Here is a 21,988-nt window from a genome sequence, read left to right as displayed (position 1 = left end):
GCGGCTATGTAAAACAACTACAATTTTATTGCTCTCGTGGCAGTTTGTAAATTATTAAAATCAAGCTAGTAAGTTATGCTCTAATATTGAGGTAGAGGTTTAATTGTAGATTCAAAACACGAATTTGCTACTAAGATTTGTTAATTTGTGATAGAAAACAATTTATAAATAATGATATAGGGTTTCCATTCTAAATTATAAAATAATTTTATGTAATATTATTCATAACAATAAAACATAATAATAATATTTTACAAATTTACTTTTTCAAAGCAAAACTATAAAATTTAAAAATATTCTTACACATTTAATCATTACGTTATAATATTATTTTAATTTTTTTAAAGTGTAATGTTAAAAAAGTATTATTAATAAAATTTTATTTTTCTTAAATTATCTTATATTTTAGAATAATAAAATTCTTTTAAATTTGTTTTATAATTTGGGATGAATCAAAGGAAGTATTTGACTAGGTTATTTTTATATAAATTAGTGAATTTCATTTACAAATTCTTGTTTTGAGAGTTGCAAATCGTGGAATAAGAGAAACCAATTTCTAAACCAATTAATTCACTCAAGAACCTTTAACCCTTATTTAAAATTTTTAAATCTTTTAATTATTATTTTCTCTATTAAAAAATGTAAATAAATTTTAAGAAGTTGTATGTTAAAAATATAAAATATTTTAGTCTTTTAATATGTAATCATTTTTTTTTCAAAAATCTCCCTATTAAATAAATTATTTTATATTTTTTAGGGTGAAACACTCTTTTAAATAAGGATAAATATAAAAAAATAAAATTAATTTAAAAATAAGTAACTATTTTATTAAATATAAAATTTAATTAAAAATATTTTATATTTTTTAACGAATGAAGTATTTAAATTTAATTTAATATTTTTTAATCACTTAATATTATATCTCCATTAAAGTCAAACAAATTATAATTACTAACGAGGAGAAAAGTGGCAGGCTGCTATATATGTACGAAATGTCATATGACCTATAATTATAATGTTTGAATAATGTAGCTTAATTTTATATCACTGAGTTTGACATCTTTATCACATTGAAACTGCACAAAATAAAGCAAAAATACAAAATATAGGGTGGAATGCTGCATGATATAAAGTCATATATAGGTAGCTACATTATTCATAGCTTCACATGCTTCTTTGATATATACTATACAAATGTGTATATATATGCACATACATATTTTAGTCTTATTGAATATCATGAATGAAGTGGTGTATTGGTTTTATTTAAAAAAAAGTTTCGATCAAGGTAATGTTAATATATGTTCTAAATCTTCTACACATCTAGGTTTAATGTAGACCAAAAATTTACTACTTTAAATTTTAATAATTAGTTTTCTGGTCACTTTAATAATTCATTTAAAAATAATATTTAATTAATTTAACCTTTTAAAATAAATTTAAACTAATCTGAATTCCTTATAAGACGATTGTGCAGCATAAATAAAGTGCAGAAAATCTACACATAAAACACAATATATTCAACAAAAAATCTGCACATGAAAATAAAAATAAGAAGAATTACATTTAATAATCTCTTAAAAAATTATTTATAATTAAAACTAATAAAAATAAATTATTGTTAAATTTATTTTGTATTAATCTTTATTTGTAAACTTTTTAAAGTCTTTGTATGCAAGTCTCTCATAAAAATAAAGTGAGTCACAGAAATAATAATAAAATAAGGGAAGGGCAGAATGGGGAATGAGAGAAGAGAGAGAAACGCAACTCCCCAGTCTCATTGGTCGGTCGCCCTGCAAAAACATTTCAGAAAAGGAAAGACCATCCAGAAGTCACGCTCTTTAACAGCGCGTTGTTGAGATTCACCATGATGGCATAATCTACATGCTCGATGCCAGGCTCACAATGTTGAATCTAAAATCCCCTTCATTAAAGCAGAAAAGAAAAAAAGAAAGAAAGAAAGAAAAATCTAAAAATCTTAAAAATTGTTATTTTGCTTTATATGATACTCAATCTGTTTAAAAAAATATAAATATTTTTAATTAAATTTTATTTTTAATAAAATAATTATTTATTTTTTAATTAATATTATTTTTTTATATTTATCTCCATTAAACACCCTACAATAAATATAAAGTCATTATCAATGAGAACATTTAAAAAAAACAATAATTATATCTGAAAAGACTAAAAATGCTTTACATTTTTTAATATTCAACTTTTTAAAAAATTCTTTATATTTTTTAACGAAGGGAGTATTGTTTTATAAAAGAAGGATATGTTATTAAAGGTTAAATTTTTAAGCATATTTTAATAAAAATTATAAATTAAGATTTAACTTTTAACAAAAATATATACATATTTTTATAAAATAATATCTGATGTAAAATTTATGAGATCTTATTATAATACTTTTTTTAGAGCACCTTAAACGTGATTCCTTAAAAAAAAAAAAAAAACTACAAAGGACAAAGGAAAACCATTTTCACTGATCTAAAAGATAAATCGAATAGAAAAGAACATGTTGCCCCTCAAGAGTGTGCATATATCCCATTGGGATTGTGATAGGCTTCAGTTATTTTGGAGAGAGTAATAGTTAGGTCCCAACAAAATTAAATCAATAACAGTTAGATTCTAATAAAATTTTTAAATAAATGAGTTGTAAATATTAATTTAAAAATTTACAAATAAAAATTTATATTATACTTGATGAATTACATTTGATATCAAATACTTATTTTTTAAAAATTTTTATTAGAAACTTAACTATTATTAATTTAATATTTTGAGACGTAACTGTTATTCTTCCTTTATTTTATTGTGATATACAGTTTGTTTTTTTATCACATGTTTTATTTATTTTTTATTTATCTATACTTTTTTTTAACCTTTGCTTCTATATTCTATTTTTTCGACGAAAATGAATATTTTTTAAAATTCATAACATCAAAAAAAATTTGAAAAACCCATATTTAGTATGTTAGTAAGTCAATAATCAATAAATACTTGCATACCGTGTGCAAAATATATTTTAAATTAAAAAAAAACCTTACACACTTAATCACATTGTATTGAATTAAATCAAGACTTATAAATTTATATATTATTTATTTTATAATAAATGTTTATTATTAAATATCAATATTATTAATTTTTAAAATATATTTGTTTTAATTTGATTGGATAAAAATATATTAAGTGGATTAGATTGAGTAACTAAATCTTCCCATATTAAATATCAATAATAAATTAATAACTTATTATAATTGATGAGATGGGATTTTAATGGGCCTGCACCCGAAGGTTTTTGCTAAGTGCAATTGCTATCTTAATTTTTGATAGTGCAATGTTATTTTAAAAGTTTTAAAAATAATATAATATCACATTATAATAACCTTTGACCAATGTTGAGCATTATTTTGAATGTTAAAGAGTATTTTTACCCCTAAAATTTGTTTGAAAAAATAATTAGTATTCTAAACTTTTTATTTATGTAATATTTTTGAGTTATCAACTTTTAAATAAAATAATTCAACACAACTTGTTGTAACCCAAAATTATTAGAAGAAAATTTTAGGTTAAATTATATTGAATGATTTAAATAGAAATTCAAGCCAGTATATTATGCTTATGGGCAATCCAAACAAACATGTATTTAAGCCTGTGCAAGTTGAGAACTGTTCATGAGCAAAATAAGGGTAAGTCTAAACTTAAAAAAAAAAAAAAAGTCTATGAAATGTTTAGTGTAGAGTTGATTATGCATTGAAACAACATCAGCTAAGACCTTTTATCAAAATCTAGAGATATAAACTATTTTTAATAATGATATTGGGTTGTTAAATTTTTCTCTTGATTTAATCATTGATAATCCACAAACATTATGCTAATAAAAGGTTTAAGGTATCAATTGCTTTTTGAAAAAAACTTTCAAGGCAAAATTACTCTTGAACTCTAGTTAGAATTTTTAACTAATAATCAATGTTGATCAAATATTAATATAGGGTGAAATAACATCTTTTTTAAACTTCTGAAATTATATTGTACCAATCAAAGGCTAAGAATATCAGTTGCACTTGGCAAAAAACTTTTAAGACAAATGTGCCCTTTAATCCAATTATAATTTGTTGTAAATAATGACTATGAGATAACTATAAGCCACATTGACAAATAATTGGAAAGTCTTTTAAAGTGAAAAATGCTAAAACGGCCTTATGATTTTTGCATTGTGTTTTGCTATCACATCACAGTTTATATGTAAATTATTATGTTATCATAATAGAGAAAAAATATAATTTCCTATTTTTTTTGGCCTGAAAATATAATTTCTTTTCAGGATATATTATTAGTAAATTTCATTAAGATGAATGATTAAAATGCGCATTTCTTTTATATTTATATTTTTGATACTATCAACAATTACTCCATCCATTACTTGTGCATTTTTAATTAAATTTTACTTCAATAAAGTAATTATTTATCTTTAAATTAATCATATTTTTTATATTTATTTTAATTTAATAGGGGTGTTTTACTTTAAAATAAATATAAAATAATTTATTCAATCAAAATGCTTTTGAAAAAAAAATAATGATTACATTTTAAAAAATTAAAAATATTTTATATTTTTTAATGGAAGAAGTAAGTTTGTTATATATATGTGTATATATATATATATATATTAAGTACTTGTGTAATTTAGTTCGAGACACTGTTACATAATAAAATGTGGGTATATCTTTTAATAAGATTTGAACATTTATTTACTTTATTATGAGGGACTAGCTACTTGTTGGTTCATGTTATATATCATTAAAAACATCTTATACAAATATTACACAAGAATTATAAAATTATTTAATATTTGTATTTGTATTCACTTTCTAAATGATTTTGTTTCTCACATTAATGCATAACATGACAAACTTTAAAAGTTAAATTTATTTATGCTTATCAGATACGAGAAAAATATGCATTAAAAGTGAATACGAAAAAACAAAAAAACAACATCAAAAGTATTTGATGCATGTCAAGCTGATTGAAGTGCCCCTGATTTTTTGACCGGATAGTTGACATTAATATGGAAAATACTAAGAAAATAGGCATTCTTAAATAAATGTTTATATTGTGGTTTTCAAAAAAAAATGTCTATAAAATTTATCTGAGATAACTCCAAAAGGGAAAGCATGCATGCAAGGATTATGATTTATGAATTTTTAAAAGGAAAAATTACATATAAATCTTGTAAAGTAAGTTTATTTATAAATAAGTCTTATAAAATTTAAAAAATTTATGCTAAATCACTTGAAACTTGAGTGTAATTTGAAATTAAGATAAAAAGACAATAATAACCATATTAAATATATATAAAGTTACATTAGTCAAATAATTTATAACTATTTTATCAATAATTTATAAGTATAATTTTAAATTTTTATAACTGTAACTTTATATATATAATTATTTAATTAATTAATTTAATTATTAAATATGTGAAGTTATTGTTATAAAAGTTAAAATTATAGTTATAAATTTTGATAAATTAGTTATAAATAATTAATGCTTTAACTTTATTAGTAACATATAATTGTTTAATTATTTGATATATAAAGTTATAGCTATAAAAAATTAAAATCATAGTTATAAATTGATAATAAAATAGTTATGAATTAATTATTTGATTGATGTAATGTATGTTTAATAAGAATATTATTATCTTTATAGTTTAATTTTAAATTACACTCATATTTTAAGGGACTTGATTGTAATTTTTGAATTGTATAAAATTTATTTGTAAATAAATCTGTTCTATGAGAGTGGCACCTCTACATTATTTTCCTTTTTTCAAAACATAAATCCTATAAAATCATGCATAAGGGAAACTTTTTTTGCCTGACATGCTATAGGTAAACTTATTAATTATTAATTATTAATTACTATATATTGGTTACCTTGAAAATATTTATCTATTAACCTATTAAAGTTATGAATACTTAGGGGTTTAGGGAAAAAAATGAATATCTAGGATCCGATTGTTTAGTATTAACAAAAACAAAATGATTTTGATTAAGCTAGGTGAGGGAGTTCTTGAGAGAAGCTTAATATGAAGGGTTATTGGAAGAAAATTTATTTACAACTTATTTTAATAATTGATTTTGATTAGCTTATTAAAATAAGGTGAATTTTTTTTTTAACAACCCATCATGTTAAAACTTAAGAGTTAAAATTTCCCAACAATCAATGTAACTTTATCAAAATCACTTCTTTTTATTAAATTAAATTAAAAAAATCAGCCGTTAATATTAACTAGCAAGTGAAAAAAAAATATTTATACATGTGATAGAGAGATTTATAAAAATATAACTATTTAATATCTCGAAAAATTATATATGGATCCTTTTAGTCTAAGGTTGGATATAAGACCTATAAAGACGTGTCTCGAACATAATATTTAAAATTGAATGTTATAACTACAGTCCAAACCCAAAACTTATGAAAATTATAGAAAATCTATTATTTTTTATGGAATGAATTTTTTACTTGGTGCATAAAAATCTAAGCGAATTAGATTATAAGAGCTTACCAAAATTAAAACATATTTTTGCATTTAAAAAACATTTATAAAAATGCTTATAATTTTCATTATGGATGTGGCATTGTATTGATTAAGTCTCATTAATTTAGCATTTGCATAAATTAATTCAAAAGCACTTGTTATTTAATGTGATCAATCACGCCGTCTCAAGTAGCTCTGGAGCAAACAGTTATACACACACACACACATCCTTCCTCCTTTTTTATTATAAAGCATGTTTAATTATCATAATTAATTTTATTTAAAAAAGAATAAAATAATAATTTTTTTTATATTTAAATGAAAAGAATTTTAAATTTACATTACATTCTCTTTCATAATTAATAAATTTAAATGTGAATAATATGAAAAAAAATTATTCTTATATTTACCTTTACTATTTTACTTTTATTGAATGTAAAAAAATTTATTAAATGTTAAAGTATTTTATTTTAAAGTAAATATATTTAATAAAAATAATGTTAAAAATTTATAAAATTTTTAAATAGGGCTAATAAAGTTTAAATTTTTTTATTTAAAAAAGTAAAATGACTTATGAATGAAGTTAAAAAAAAAAAAGTAACTTATATCAAGGATGATCAATCTTTTATATCAAGGAGTATCTAATAACAAGAATCAGAATGAAATTTTAGACTTGAGAACTAGAGATTAAGAACTTGAATAAAAAGTAACTTTAAACTATTCTAATATTTTTTTTTTATAAAATGAAAACATTAACTAATTTTAATCGCTTTTAAATTTAATTATATAATTATACAAATATTACCATTAAATATTGACGATACATTGAAAAATGATAAGAGGGCCTGGGCCCACGCGCTGCAAGTAAGCCTGCTGCTGCGATAACACAATGAAGTCATCACTCATCACAGAAATCCTGCCAACCGGACGGAAATTTTTTTAAAATAAATATAAATAAATAAAATTAATTTATTATTTAAAAAAGTTGAAGGAGCAGAGTTGGAGAGAGAAACCAAGCCAGTAAGAGAGAAGAGACCACTTTACCACTTTTATACGCTGCACGCATCCTTCCCCACAGAACACAAGCAACAGAGAGAGAGAGAGCTTGGGGTCCGAAGAAAGAAAGAAAGAAAACCCCATTGCAAGTTCCTTCTTCTTCTATCCATCCCTACGCTCAATCCCACCATTAATGGATTTCTTCTCATCCTCTTGCTTTTTGCCGACTCACAAGCAACTTACCCACGAACTATCCTGAGATTTCGCTCTTTGACTCTGCCATCTGCTTCAAGTGTCAGTGTTCTTCACTATCTCAGAATTTTCCTATCCTTTTCTCTGTTCAAATCCGCTTAATTTCTAAGCCCAGATCCTAGATTTGTAACCCAGACCAAACCCATTTTCAAATTACTTTGTGGTTGTGAAGAAAGATGCTTTCTTGAAAAGCTGGAGTCTCTTGTGGGGTTTGTTTTGTGGTGTGCGAATCTTTCTGGTTTGGTTTTGTTAGATGAAGGCCATGCCCTTGCCTTTTGAGGAGTTTCAAGGGAAGGGGGTGTTTGAGTTTTCTTCTTTTGCTTCTTCAGATTCGTTTCCTTTGCCTCTTCTGCATCATCAGCCACCACCGGGAAAGTGGACCGGCGGCGAGAAAATTTGCTATGTGGGCACTGAGCCCACCTCTGTTCTCGACGCCAGAAGAAGCCCAAGCCCTCCGAATTCCTCCTCAACAATGGCCTCTCGTGGAAGCAATAGCGCCGCAAGCAAGGGCGGCGGAGGTGGAGGCGGCGACGGAAGTTGCTCAACGAATAGCACAACCACCGGCGCCGCCGCGACGGCCTCTGAAACCCATCCCAGGCGGCCTTAGACACGTCCACCGCCGAGAAATGTGCTCTGCCGGTGGAGGATTGGGAGGCTGTGTTGTCTGAATCCCCAGGTCAAGATCAGTCTATTCTGAGACTAATCATGGGCGATATTGAAGACCCATCTTCGGGATTGAACAATATCTTGCAGAGCAGTGGTGCTGGGTCTCATATGGTGGATTTCAATGGAGGTTTTGGGGTGGTAGATCAAGGGTTTGAGCTTGAACCTGTAACTTGTGGGAACATAATCAGTCATAGCACTTCAGAACCCATTTTCTCGGCTTCAGCAACCAATCCTCTGATGATGTCATCTTCTCCATTGGTGTTCAATTCTCAGGCGCAAGTAAGTTCATCGGTCGAAGACAAGTTAAACCGGAATCAAGTCCAATTCTCTGAGAATCCATCTTTCTTTATGCCACTGTCATACCCACAATTGCAAGAGCAGCAAGTTTATTCTCAGCCTCAAGCAAAACGGCTTCTTTGTGACACAATTGGGCAAGGCTATCAGGTGCCGAAGGGTGCGGTATTGGATTCGGGGCAAGAGCTATTGGCTAGGAGGCAGCAATTGCAGCTTCCTATGAACACTCAACATGTGCACCATCAATGGCAATCCTTAATTGAGCCACCATTGAAACAGCAGAAGGTGAGCTCTGCAGGGGATGATTTCGCAACTCAAGAGCTCCAGCAGACTATAATTGAAATGATTTTCAAGGCTGCGGAGCATATCGAAGCCGGTAACCCGGTAAATGCGCAAGGGATATTGGCGCGGCTCAATCACCAGCTCTCCCCTATTGGTAAGCCATTTCAGAGGGCTGCATTCTATATGAAGGAAGCCTTGCAGTTACTGCTGCATTCAAATGGGCAAAGCTTATTGGCTTTCTCGCCCATCAGTTTCATATTCAAAATTGGAGCTTATAAGTCATTCTCTGATATATCTCCAGTCATTCAGTTTGCTAATTTTACTTGTAATCAAGCGCTCATTGAGGCTGTGGAGAGTTTTGAGAGGATTCACATTATTGATTTTGATATTGGGTTTGGAGTGCAATTGGCTTCTTTCATGCAAGAGCTGGCCTTGAGGAATGGTGGTGCACCTTCCCTGAAAGTTACTGCAATTGTATCCCCATCCACCTGTGATGAATTTGAGCTCAATTTTACCCGAGACCACTTGAAACAATATGCCAAAGAAATCAACATATCCTTTGAGCTTAATGTTATGAGCATTGAATCATTAAACTCTACTTCCTGGCCCCTTCCTAGTCGATTCCCCGATTCAGAAGCAATTGCTGTGAATTTGCCTGTTTCTTGTTTCTCAAATTACCCTCCATCCTTTCCTGTGGCCCTTCGCTTTGTAAAGCAACTCATGCCAAAAATTGTGGTCACCTTGGATAGAAGCTGCGATCGAATCGATGTCCCATTCCCCCACAGTTTAATCCATGCCCTTCAATCTTACTCAGCCTTGCTTGAATCCCTGGATGCTGTGAACGTGAACCTCGATGTCCTCCAAAAGATTGAGAGGCACTTTGTCCAACCGGCCATCGAGAAGATCATACTAGGTCGCCACCAATGCAGGGGAAAGTTTGCCCCATGGAGGAGCCTACTTCTCTCATCTGGGTTCTCTCCCTTCTCATTCAGTAACTCTACAGAAGCTCAAGCCGAGTGCTTGGTGCAGAGGGCGGCTGTGAGGGGATTCCAAGTGGATAGGAAGCATTCTTCTCTTACCTTATGCTGGCAGAGGAAGGAACTCATCTCTATTTCAACTTGGAGATGCTGAGCAGTAGCTGAATCAGTAATATGCTTTCAAAGGTGCTTCATGACTTACTCATTTAGTTTATTTTTCTGAGTCCTATTGTCTGTGGTTGTTCTCAGTGCTACTAATTGTTCATGTAATTTAGGTTCTTAGTTATGCTATCAATCAACTCAACACCTCCAAATCTTTTGTTAAATGGATGGGATGGCATTGTACAGTTCCTATTATTATGTATTTTTCTAGCATTTTCCACTTTGAATCCGGGCATCATCTATGCCTTTTCCCACATCCATCTCCTGGATGGTGACTTTTTTATGTAGTCTTGACCTTAAAGCAAATTGCTTTGGAAGCAAAGAACTCTGTATGTTCTAAAAGTTGGACTATAAATCAATGGAGGCACTGATTTTATCAGTTTTTTTAATTATTATTATTAGTCTTTTCAATAGGGTTATTTTGTTGGTTCATCATTGACACCTACCTCTAATTTTCATCACACTTCCATTTTAATATAGTTTAGTTTGTGTTTGGTTTTATGTTGGAAATTATCAAATCCATGGTTTTGGTGGTAATGGAAAAACACTTTTGAGATGTATATTCTTTCTAGTTTTATTTGTAAGTTATTTTGAGCATGTTTTATCTAGATTAAGAAAAATCTTAAATCTTATTAATTCTTTTTAAAAAATCAACAAGTTTTTAACTTTACTAGCATCTAATGGGGGTAAAAGGTAATGGAAACAAATTATAAAAGTGCAGTGTTAATATATTCAAAACAAATAATCTTCCTCTATACTATAAAATTTATAGTAAAAAAGGGGGTTTTTCCATGGTGAAAATTGTGAGAGGCAATTGCATATAAATTTATATATCGGAGAGATAGAGGTGGAGGGTAATGTAATTAAGAATTTGAAGTAATCATTAAAATAGAGGTAATAATTCTGACAAGAAATGAGAACTTGTGAATCTGGACTTGTCTGTATCAATGTCTTGGTGCAATGGATTGAGTGAGAAAATGTTCAATATCACCATGAGAGCTTTTTTCTTGCCAAAAAAATGGGGGACGACTTCAATATATGTATATATGTATATATATACCATAAATATATATATATATATATATATATCACCGTGAAACAATTAATTACTTATTATGTTGACTGCTCTTTGTTGGAACACAACAATCATTAGAAATTGGTGGATTTATATCATTCTGCTCTGGAAAAAAGAAATAGATAAAAAAAAAGAAAAAAAAGAAACGGCTGCTGACATAACTCGTTTTAAAAAGTCTGAAAGCCTTGAAAGTGAAGTTTGTGAAAGGAATAGAGAGAACACAGGAAATATGTTAATCCAGTGAAAAGGGACTTTTTTTATATGCTTTATTTTCCGTCGTATCACTATTATTAGACTTTTTTTAAAATTTTTTTTCTAAGGTTCTTTTTAGTTAAACCATGGAGGTTTTTTTAACACAAATTTAACGTCAATATTATTAATTTATATTTTCCAAACCATTGAATGTTAAAAATAGTTGAAATTAATAATGTCTATTATTTTTGTAGTCAGCCATAAATATTTTATTATTAATTTTAAATATATATTTTTGGCCTATTAACTCTTATGCATGTTTTATAGCAGACCTCAAGCTCAAAATCAATACATGAATATTTTTTGCTTGAAATATTGATTTCTAATATCTGAGGACATGCTTGAGAGTATAGGATGGAACACAAGAAATAATCATTAATGAAATGAGATGTGGTAGAGTGAAGTGGAGTGGAATGGAATGGAATGGAATATTCATTGTTGGGGAGTTCTATTAAAGGAATAATAATTTTATTTAATCATTATTTAAGAATAATTATAAAATTAATATATTTAAATTAAATATATTTTTTTTCAATTTTAAGGTAAAAGAGAGTGAAAGAATGAGTGGGGGTGAGAAGGATAAGGATAATTTTATAAGAAAATTACTTATATCATATCATTCCATTATCGATTCCTAAATTAGAGATTCAACAAAAATGAGTTTAAGATGATATGTGATGGCTTGGAAGGCCATCCCAAGTTATTCGAACTCTCTTTTAATTTTTTTTTTCAAATAATAATATAAAGCTTTTAACCATCCCATCTTATCCCATTCTATCTTAAAAAAAACACACTCAAACATTACCTAAATACAAAAAGAATCTTAATATATTAATATAAATATGGCCTACAGTTTTATTTATGAATTATTTTTAATATGTTTCAACAAAATAATTTTTTTAAAATTCATTGACTGCATATAAAAATTTAATAAGTATTTTAATTTTATCTATATTAAGTGTGTGTATTAATAATGTGTTTTTTATCAATACTTAATAAGGGGGTAAAAAGGAAAATTTATCTAAAAAAATTCATCAAATTTCTCCAATGCCGCTTCGAATATTTGATTCACCAATTTGATCAATTCAAGACTAATTTGCTCAGCTTTCTCCTCGTTTTTCCATTGCATTGGACTAGATAGGAGATCAATTTCCGATTCAAGTGGTTGGTTTGGTCTAGTTATCTTAGCTTAGTAAAATAAAAATAAAAAGATTTGTACATATATAACTTAGCAAAAAAATTGCACTGTTTATAAATTATAATGATATATAAATTTATATTTTCTATTTTTTTAATACATCGGAGAGCCAAATTTACATTTTCTATTTATATATTGCTCCCTCCATCCCAAATTATAAAATAATTTTGAGAGAGATTCAGTATCTCAAATATACGATGCTTTGATAAAAATAATATTTTATTAATGATATTTTTTTCAAAATATCATTCACTCTTTTTATATATTATCTATCTTCGATATTTTTTTATAAATGAAGTATTAAATTAAGAGTATTTTTAAAAATTATATTTTTATCTTAAAAAATAAAATTATAAAGTATATTTAATAAATTTTATTAGTATGTATAATTTTGCTTAAAAGTATCTTATGAATTAAAATGAAGGTCTACTTTATTTTTAAATATAAGAGAAACTATCTTATATTTCTTTGTTTTGTTATTATAAGCAGAACTACAAATTTCAAGAAAAATTAATTATATTTTTTTTTCAAATTGTCTGTCATAAATGAATAGTATAACTAAATCAGAGGGAAAAGGTAAACATTAATTATAAGATAATTTGAGTCCAAACATTTCAATTTTAAATAAATTATCATGATAATTTAATTTTTTTAAACTGTGTGAGTTAATTAAAATACTCTTATATTAAAAAATAGATGAAGTATAATTTAGTATATTAATATTAATAATATTTTTTATTTTATATCTTATTTATTTATTTATTTATTATTTTTTAAATTTTTGAAAAATAATTTATTATGCGTATTAATTGCTAAAACAATTTTAAAGATAGAAATATCATGTTTTTTTAATAAATGTGAAATTGGTTAAAAGCCTATACTAGGGCAGTAGGGCCAGAGGGAGTTGTTTGGAACTAGGCTAATTTTCGTCAGCCGTTTTTATTTACAATTTTATTTGTTTTCTAAATTTCAGCTTTCCCCTTCAAATTTTCCATATTATTTTATTATATTATTATGGTTGAATATTTTTAGGACTATATGCATCATCCCATTATATTAAGGCACGCCAACTTGCGTTTTCAAGTGATCACACGCTGAACAAAAAGTTGTCCTTCTAATTATTATAATTATCAATTATTATAATTATTTTTTAATGCTTCTGCTAATGAAATCACATGGGGTCTTCTTTATGTGGGGCCTACACACAAATTAGTTTAACCTTGGAAGCCTCTCATTTACTTGCTACTTTCACAAAGCACAATTATTAATGATAATAATCAAAATATTTAATGATTGAGGTCATGTTGCATGAGAGACACGTCTGGTTTCTCATTGTAATTGCAATTTTTTTTTCTAAAATATTTATCTGTAAAAATTATAAAATTTATAAAGAATTTTTATTATTTATGCATTATGAACCATACAACTTATCTTAGACTTTATGCAATTTATTTTAATATAAAATAATGACAAACACACCAACTCCATGGACAATAAGGCACACTCTAAATTATTTTATTATTAATTGTTAATTCATTATTCAATTAAAGAATGATACTCCTATTTGATACATTTGGCAATGTTTGTTTAAAATTTAATCATGGGCATGGAGCACCAACTTCATTACTTTCTTTAAATTTTATTTAGTGTGAGGAAACATGCTGCAGTTATAATATAAAAAGAAAAACTAAAGAATTTACATGTTATTAACATTGTTCCCTCTTTCTGTTTTTTTTTTTTTTACTTTGTCATGGTTTTGATAACCTTGCCAGAATGGTTGAACTAGTTAAATTGTTGACTGGATTCACTATAGTTCATTTGAATCAAAAAATTATTTTTATAGTTGAGCTGAGTTAGAGAAGAGTTGAATTGCCATTGAGTTAGAAACTAGAGTTAAGTCAAGAATCAAAATGATTTTAAAAAAAATAAGACGGATAAATACCTAATATTCTAGTCATTAAAAAATATAAAGTATTTTTAATCGAATTTTACCCTCTAATAAAGTAGTTTCATACTTTCAAATTAACCCTATCTTTTTATATTTACTTCTATTAAACACCTTATAATAAATATAAAATCATTATTAATAAGGGTACTTTTGAAAAAAAAGTTAATGATTACACCTGAAAAAATAAAAAATACTTTATATTTTTTAACATCTAACTCGTCAAAAAATACCTTATATTTTTGAACAGAGAAAGTATAAAAAAGGGTTAAAATATTTTAAAATATTATCTAACTTTATTTTTGGACCCTTCATAGATATATAATATTATGTGGGACCATTTTCTTACAAATATGTTGATAGCTATAGATGCAAATACAAATATTATTGAGCCTATTCATACTTAAGTTAACCAAGATCTGTTTATGTTTGACAAATTATAATTTATATTGTTATTAATTTATAGTCATGTTAGGTTATTTTATTAACAACTAGACATATTGTAAATTTTATTATATAAGAATGACATTAAAAATAATTAATATAAAATTTTACTTTATTATATAAAATTTTATAATGACATTAAAAATTTTATTTTATTATATATAATTTTATTTTTTAAAATAAAAAATATAAACTTCTAAAAATATCTTTAATTTAATATTCTATTTATGACAAAATTTTAATGAAGTAAGATAACATAATGGAAAGGGAGCTAGTTATTAGCCTTGGTTTCTTCACATATGTGTGTAAATAATACTTCATTCAGTTCAAAATATAAGCATTTTTACTTAACTAATTTTAATTTAAAATATAAGTAATTTAGTACATACAAATTTTTTTTTTCATTTTATCCCTTACATTTATTAATTTAGATCTTTATGTATATCTTCTATTCATTATGAAGTATATTAATAATTGGGACTAGGCATAAGAGGAAAAAATATATATATATATATATATATATTTGGAATGAAAACTTTATTGATATGTAAATTTTTTTAAAAAACTGTTTATATTTTGAAAAGAAAAGAGTATAATAGAAAGGATAATATTAATAAAATTTTATTTTTTTAAAATATTTATATTTTGAAACGCCAATTCCTTTAAAATGTTTTCTAATTTCAGGGTTGAGGAAGTAGTTAACTAGCTCTTATAGGACAACAAAAAAAAAAAAAATATATATATATATATATATATATTGGTTTTCAATCGATGAGATTCTAGCCCTCAACTAAGTTAAATGAATCTAGTTCCTTCCACTTTGTTTTAGCCTGGTCAATTTTTTTTTTTTTTACATAACTACTGTTCTAACAAACCTAACAGCGCATAATAATTTTTTTAATGTCAGCGTAACAGAACAAGATAAAAAAAAAAAATTAATTGCTTACGATCACGACACGCATTAATTAAAACAAGACTTCATTTGGTGGAATGATTAGTCAATTAATGTCACTGCTAAAGTGGATTAATAGGCAACCCTCTAACACGGCTCAATTGTGAATTGTCTGATCTGCTGAGATAATTATGAGTCAATGTGAACACTTTGATTATAAGTTTATGCATTGAATAATTATTGAGAAAACTACATATAGGTCCTATAAAATAAACTTATTTACAATAAATTTTACGAAATTTAAAAATAACAGCCATATCTTTTGAAACTTAAGTATAATTTAAAATTGAGATACAAAGATAATAATGCCCTCATAAAAAATACATTACATCAATCAAATAATTTACAATAATTTTGTCAATAATTTACAATTATATTTAAACTTTTTATAACTGTAATTTCATATATTTATAATTAAATTAATCTTACATTATAAGTTTGATACTAATTATATACAATTACATTATCAGTAATTTATAACTATCATTTTAATATTTTATAATAATAAATTTAAGTATTTAATAATTAAATCAGTCATGTGTTGCTAACAAAGTTTAACATTAATTGTTCACAACCATATCAGTAATTTATAACTCACACTTTAATATTTTATAATTGTAAATACAGTAATTTTAATAGGGATAATAATGTCTTTATACCTCGAATTTAAATTACACTTGAGTTTTAAGGGATTTAACTGTAGTTTTTAAATTTTATGCAATTTATTTACAAATAAGTATGCCCTACCAGACTTATGCCTAATTTTTCCATAATTATTTGTACGTTAGTTGATTGATCGGGGTTTCTGGTCTTACACGACAATGAAATTAAATGTTAGAAACTGAAGTGCGCATTAATTACATGCTCCAAAGTATCGCTTAATATTCATCAATCATATTTAATGAACGTATTAATTAATGTGACTAATCTGATGTGATTTGCTTTGTTTATTTTGTTTCTTGAATTTTATAATCCGCATGCATGCATTGTACTGTATCAAGGTTTAATTGGGTAATTTAGATTATTTAAGAATTATATTGGACTCGTTTGTTTAATTTTTTTAAAAATAATTTTTAAATATTTTAAAATTTAAAAAAATTATAGAAATTTTATAAAAAGATGAAATTATTTTATGTTTAGACTTTAGTTAAAACAATAAAAAAATAATTATTAATCATTATTTTTAAATTTTATAATATCTTCTTATTTGTTCTAAAAAATATTTATTATTATACTATTTTAAAATTTCATGGTATCTTCTCTTATTTACCTCTTTAAAACTCTCTTTTTCATTTACCGTATCAAATTAGCTTTTTAAAATAATTAAAAATATACTTTTTTCCTTCAAATTTTGATTATTTTCAAATATTTAAACAAATATTATAAAAACTCATAAAAATATTTTATTTAAAAAATAAGTAATTTTTCATAAAATAAACTAAAATAAATCGACCATACAAAGGAGTATATAAAAATTCAAGACTCCAATGAGACCTTGATTGTGGAAACAATTGTTGAAGTTCTTGAACAGATTATGGTTAATCATATATTTTTATTTTTAATGAAAGAGATCAAAGTGATTATTAAATAACCAAAATAAGTAATTGATTATTAAACTCATAAAAATATTTTTCCTTATTTTATTTTATTTATGTTTTGTTTCTATAAAAAATGTATGGTTGGAAGAAGGAAAAATGTGGGACCCACAAAGGAAAAACGTTTGTGCGAAACTCAAACTAAAAGACAGAGTAAAAGTAAGGGGCAACATAAAAAAGAGGGTGTCAAGTCTGTAACAAAATTATAAATTTAATTTATATAAATTATAATATATACTCTTTTTATTTAAAAATATAAGGTATTTTTTTATCAAATTTTACCTTATAATAAAAAGTTACTTACTTTTTAACTAATTCTATCTTTTCATATTTATTCCTATAATAAATATAATGTCATTATTAATAGGGACACTTAAAAAAAAAGACAATGATTACACCTCAAAAGATTAAAAATACTTTATATTTTTAAACATCCAACTCCTTAAAAAATATCTTATATTTTGAATGGAGAGAGTATATATATATATATATATATATAACTTAGTAGAAAATTTATTTTTTAAAATTTAATTTATGCATAACAAAATTTCTAAATAAAATAATTTATTTCTTATATTTTAAATATTTACAAAGTAACCAATTGAAGATAAAATATTTTTTTGTAACTTTAGTTTGTACAAGAATAAGATAATAAATTGCAAAAAAAAAAAGAAGTTGTCATTAAAATAACTTCTAATTCATTATGTGTGCATGAAGATAACAATTTATAAAATATAATATTTACCAAAAAAATGTAAAATATAACAAATTGATATCTCGATTTTAAATTGCACGACTGAAAGATTATAGAATGAAATAATATTTAAATTATATTCTAAATATGTGCATGAATAAGAATTCTAAAATTACAACGACTTATTTTTCATCTTTCAATATACATAAGGTAGAAATATTCTAAATTAGAACACTTTGTTATCTATACTTTTTATTTTGCACAAGCTAATAAATTACGAATAAAATTTACTTTATGTTTTTAATATGCACATATCAAAAAATTATAAATATAACAAGTCGTTATATTTATATATTGTTATATTATTTAACATATTATTTTGTTTCTGTATTTTTACATTAGCTTTTAATGTTCAGAATAATAAATTATGAAATAGAATATATTTTATTTAAATTTTAATTTGTATTGAGTAAAATATTCTGAAATAATATAAGGCGTTATTTATATTTTTAATCTATATGAGGATAAGAAATATTAAAGTAAAACAAATGATTATTGATATATGAGGTATCATAAATTATAAAATAAAATACATTATCTAAATTTTAATTTATGAGTACATCACACATCTTCAAATAGAAAAATATTCTTTATACTTTTAAATAGTGACAAATTCTAAAATAAGTTTTATGAGAACAGGAAGTTATTTATATTCTTAATATGGATGGGCATCAAATTCTAAAATAATTTATATAAAAATAAAATGAATTATCACTTATACTTTTAAAATGCATGGGATAATAAATTCTGAAATAAAACAGCTTTATACAGTATGGAAGGAACAAATTAAAAAAAAAGAGTTTATGAACTGTCTGTTTCGAGAGAAATGGAACTATGGAAGGGAGGCCAAGAAAATTTGAAATGAATTAAACTGAAAATAAAATTTGAGAAATGAGATTGAAATTCTTTTATTCATTTTCCTTGCTCTTTTAACTTCTATATTCCTCTTATATTTTATTTCTATTTTTTTTAAATTGAACTCATCAAAATCTCCCTTCCCTTCTCATCCATTTCTCAAGATGAACTCTCCATTCTTCTCAAATCAAATAGAGAATAATATTTCCAAGCATTACAAGGGTATAAAACTAGTTAAAGTAACCTTAATCCAAGAAAATATTAATGGTATGTTTGGATTAATGAGAATTTAAATTTAAATTTAGATCAAATTTCTTATTTAGATAAATAAAATTTTATGAATTTGAATTTAATTCAAATCAAAATTGATCACTTATTACATTCCTCCTATACCTCGTTCTCTTTGTATTTTTACTGTTGATGCATATATAATTTTAAATATTTTTATCTCTTGTCGATTTAAAAATATAGATAAATTTATTACTTTCAATTTTTTGTTTTTGTTTTAAATATCAACTCATCTCTTTTTTTGATTTGAAAATTTTTTAAACTATCTAAAAAAAATTTTGAATGTGTGAATTCTAAATGTAAGATATAAAATACAAGATTTTAAATCTAAAAATCAAAACCCAATGCACCAATCCAAACACTTTCTAGAGGTATTCCAGAAAAATGCATTTGATGATTAAAAGAATGTAGGAAAATGACTTACATTTTAGATCAAGAAAACTCCCCGATAAGTAAATATTTGAGCGTCAAATAAATATATTCCACCCATCTTTAATATAAGATAAACTTTGAATTTTTTTTTGTCTTTAATATAAACATCCTTGCTCAACTCTAACTTTACCTTATACACAAGATAAACTGTGTATAAACTTTGTATTATATTACAATCCAATTTATAGTAATATAATACATAATAAGTTAATGAGTAACATACCCTTTAAACTATTAGATGAATAACATTATGAACTATAAATTTGTGAAATGTGTAAAGCTTTCTTCAACTTTAAACTTTTGAGTACTTAAAACTATGCTACTAAGTACTAAAAAATGACTGTTACTTTTCAAGTTATGAGACCCACTCACATGTTAGCTAAGCGTGTGAGTAGGCCTCACAGTCTAAAAAGTAACACCTATTTTTTACTACTTAACAATAATGTTTTATGTGTTAGAAATTTAGAAGTTGCAAAATTTTTTTGCACATTTTTTAAGTGTAGGATCTATGAGGTTATTCATGTAATAATTTAGGAGGCATATTTCTTGTTAACCCTACTTAGTAATATCATTTATGAAAAAACATTTCACATTTGAGAGAAATAAAAAAAATAAAACCTTGAAAAAATAAATTAAAAAAATTATTTCGTTGATGAGAGATTTACACACACATTAATATTTATATAAACTTTAGAATAATATTGATTGAAAGTTGGTTCTTGTTTTAGAGAAATAATATTAAAGGACTGAAAGATTGAATTGAACTAGAATAAGGATTAAAATATTTGGAAATCCAAAAAATTGAACCAAAGATCCTTTAGTAAATTAGTTTAAAAATTTGCATTTCATAATTTGCAACCTTTAAAACAAGAATTTGAAATAATATTGTCTAATTTGTAAAGAAAAAACTTGCTAAATACATGTCATCATTTTCAGTGATTTGTTGCTCACATACTTTTATTTTTAACCCTCAAAACACGGATTTACAAATAATATGCAGTAATTTGTAAGAGAAAATGATTTTCAAATAATGAAATATTTAACTAGTATTTGTTATAAAATTAGAGATTGAGAGGAGGAGATAAGAAGAAAAACTATATTAAAAAATAAGAGAATAAAGAGCTTTTTTATTTCGGTGTATAAAATACAATTTAGGTGCCTTATATTTATAGGCATAAATATATCAATTAAATAAATAAGATAATAAATGAAAGTTATTATAGCAACCAAAATATATTGAAAAATCTGAAATAATAGACATTCACATAATATTTTAATATTTATAATAGTATTTTTTTTTATAAATTCACGAACCTTACTAGCAAATTTTTGTTGTGAGGGTTGTAAATTAAGGAATGAGAATAATAAATTTTTATATCAATTCACTAAACGATCTTCGGTCCTCATTTCATATGTTTAAATCTTTTGCCTTTATTTAAAATTATTTCAACCTTTTAGTCTTTTAATGTCATTCCCCCTTAGACCTAGAAAAATGAGCCGAGCCCATCGGGCTAACCCATTTAAACCCGTATAAGAGTAGCGCTGGGCTTGTAAATAGGACTCCAAAATAATAAATCGGGCTTAAATAGGCCCCGTTTAAGCCTGTTTAATCTAGAGCTTAAAAGGCCGGCCCTATAGGACCAAGGTCAGCCCGTTTAAGCCCGCATATGCATTTTTTTAATTAATTCTCATAATTTTTACTCTTTTTAGATTTGAAAAAAAAATTAAACTAAATCTTACTCCACATTATATATTAGCCTATATTTACTGAGGATGGAAGGTAAAAAAAAAAGAGAAAAAATAGCATGAAGAATCACTGATCAAAAATTATATCAGTTAAGGATCACTTGTTGTCAAAATTTGAGTAGATACTTGTGGATTCGAGTTAGCCTTTATCCACAAGTATTCATTTAGGTTTTAATAACAACTCATTTTAAATTAACAATAGTTTATTGTAGCTTATTTTTCATTCAGGTTTTGACAACAATTGATTCTTAATTAATATAAATTTCATAA

General features: G+C 25.4%; 1 protein-coding gene and 1 pseudogene across 1 annotated transcript; one reads left to right on the top strand and one right to left on the bottom strand.

Moving 5' to 3' along the window:
* The window catches only part of LOC129289905 (beta-fructofuranosidase, insoluble isoenzyme CWINV3-like), a 7,202-nt pseudogene extending 5,333 nt beyond the window's left edge, over positions 1-1,869 (bottom strand).
* A 6,522-nt stretch (positions 1,870-8,391) lies between these two features.
* LOC129291687 (scarecrow-like protein 6) lies at positions 8,392-10,561 on the top strand. Its single transcript, XM_054929168.1, has one exon. The coding sequence runs from the start codon at positions 8,507-8,509 to the stop codon at positions 10,172-10,174; it is 1,668 nt and encodes a 555-aa protein (XP_054785143.1). The 5' UTR covers positions 8,392-8,506; the 3' UTR covers positions 10,175-10,561.
* Positions 10,562-21,988: the final 11,427 nt, after the last annotated feature.

The sequence above is a fragment of the Prosopis cineraria genome, unplaced genomic scaffold (assembly GCF_029017545.1).
Source record: "Prosopis cineraria cultivar Desert tree isolate PC_DT_omini unplaced genomic scaffold, ASM2901754v1 PC13, whole genome shotgun sequence".
NCBI lineage: Eukaryota > Viridiplantae > Streptophyta > Magnoliopsida > Fabales > Fabaceae > Prosopis > Prosopis cineraria.
This window is presented reverse-complemented; position numbering and strand designations above follow the sequence as displayed.

What these genes read in the sequence shown, in the direction of transcription:
- LOC129291687 (XM_054929168.1), top strand. Translation starts at nt 8,507, where the DNA reads ATGGGCGATATTGAAGACCCATCTTCGGGATTGAACAATATCTTGCAG.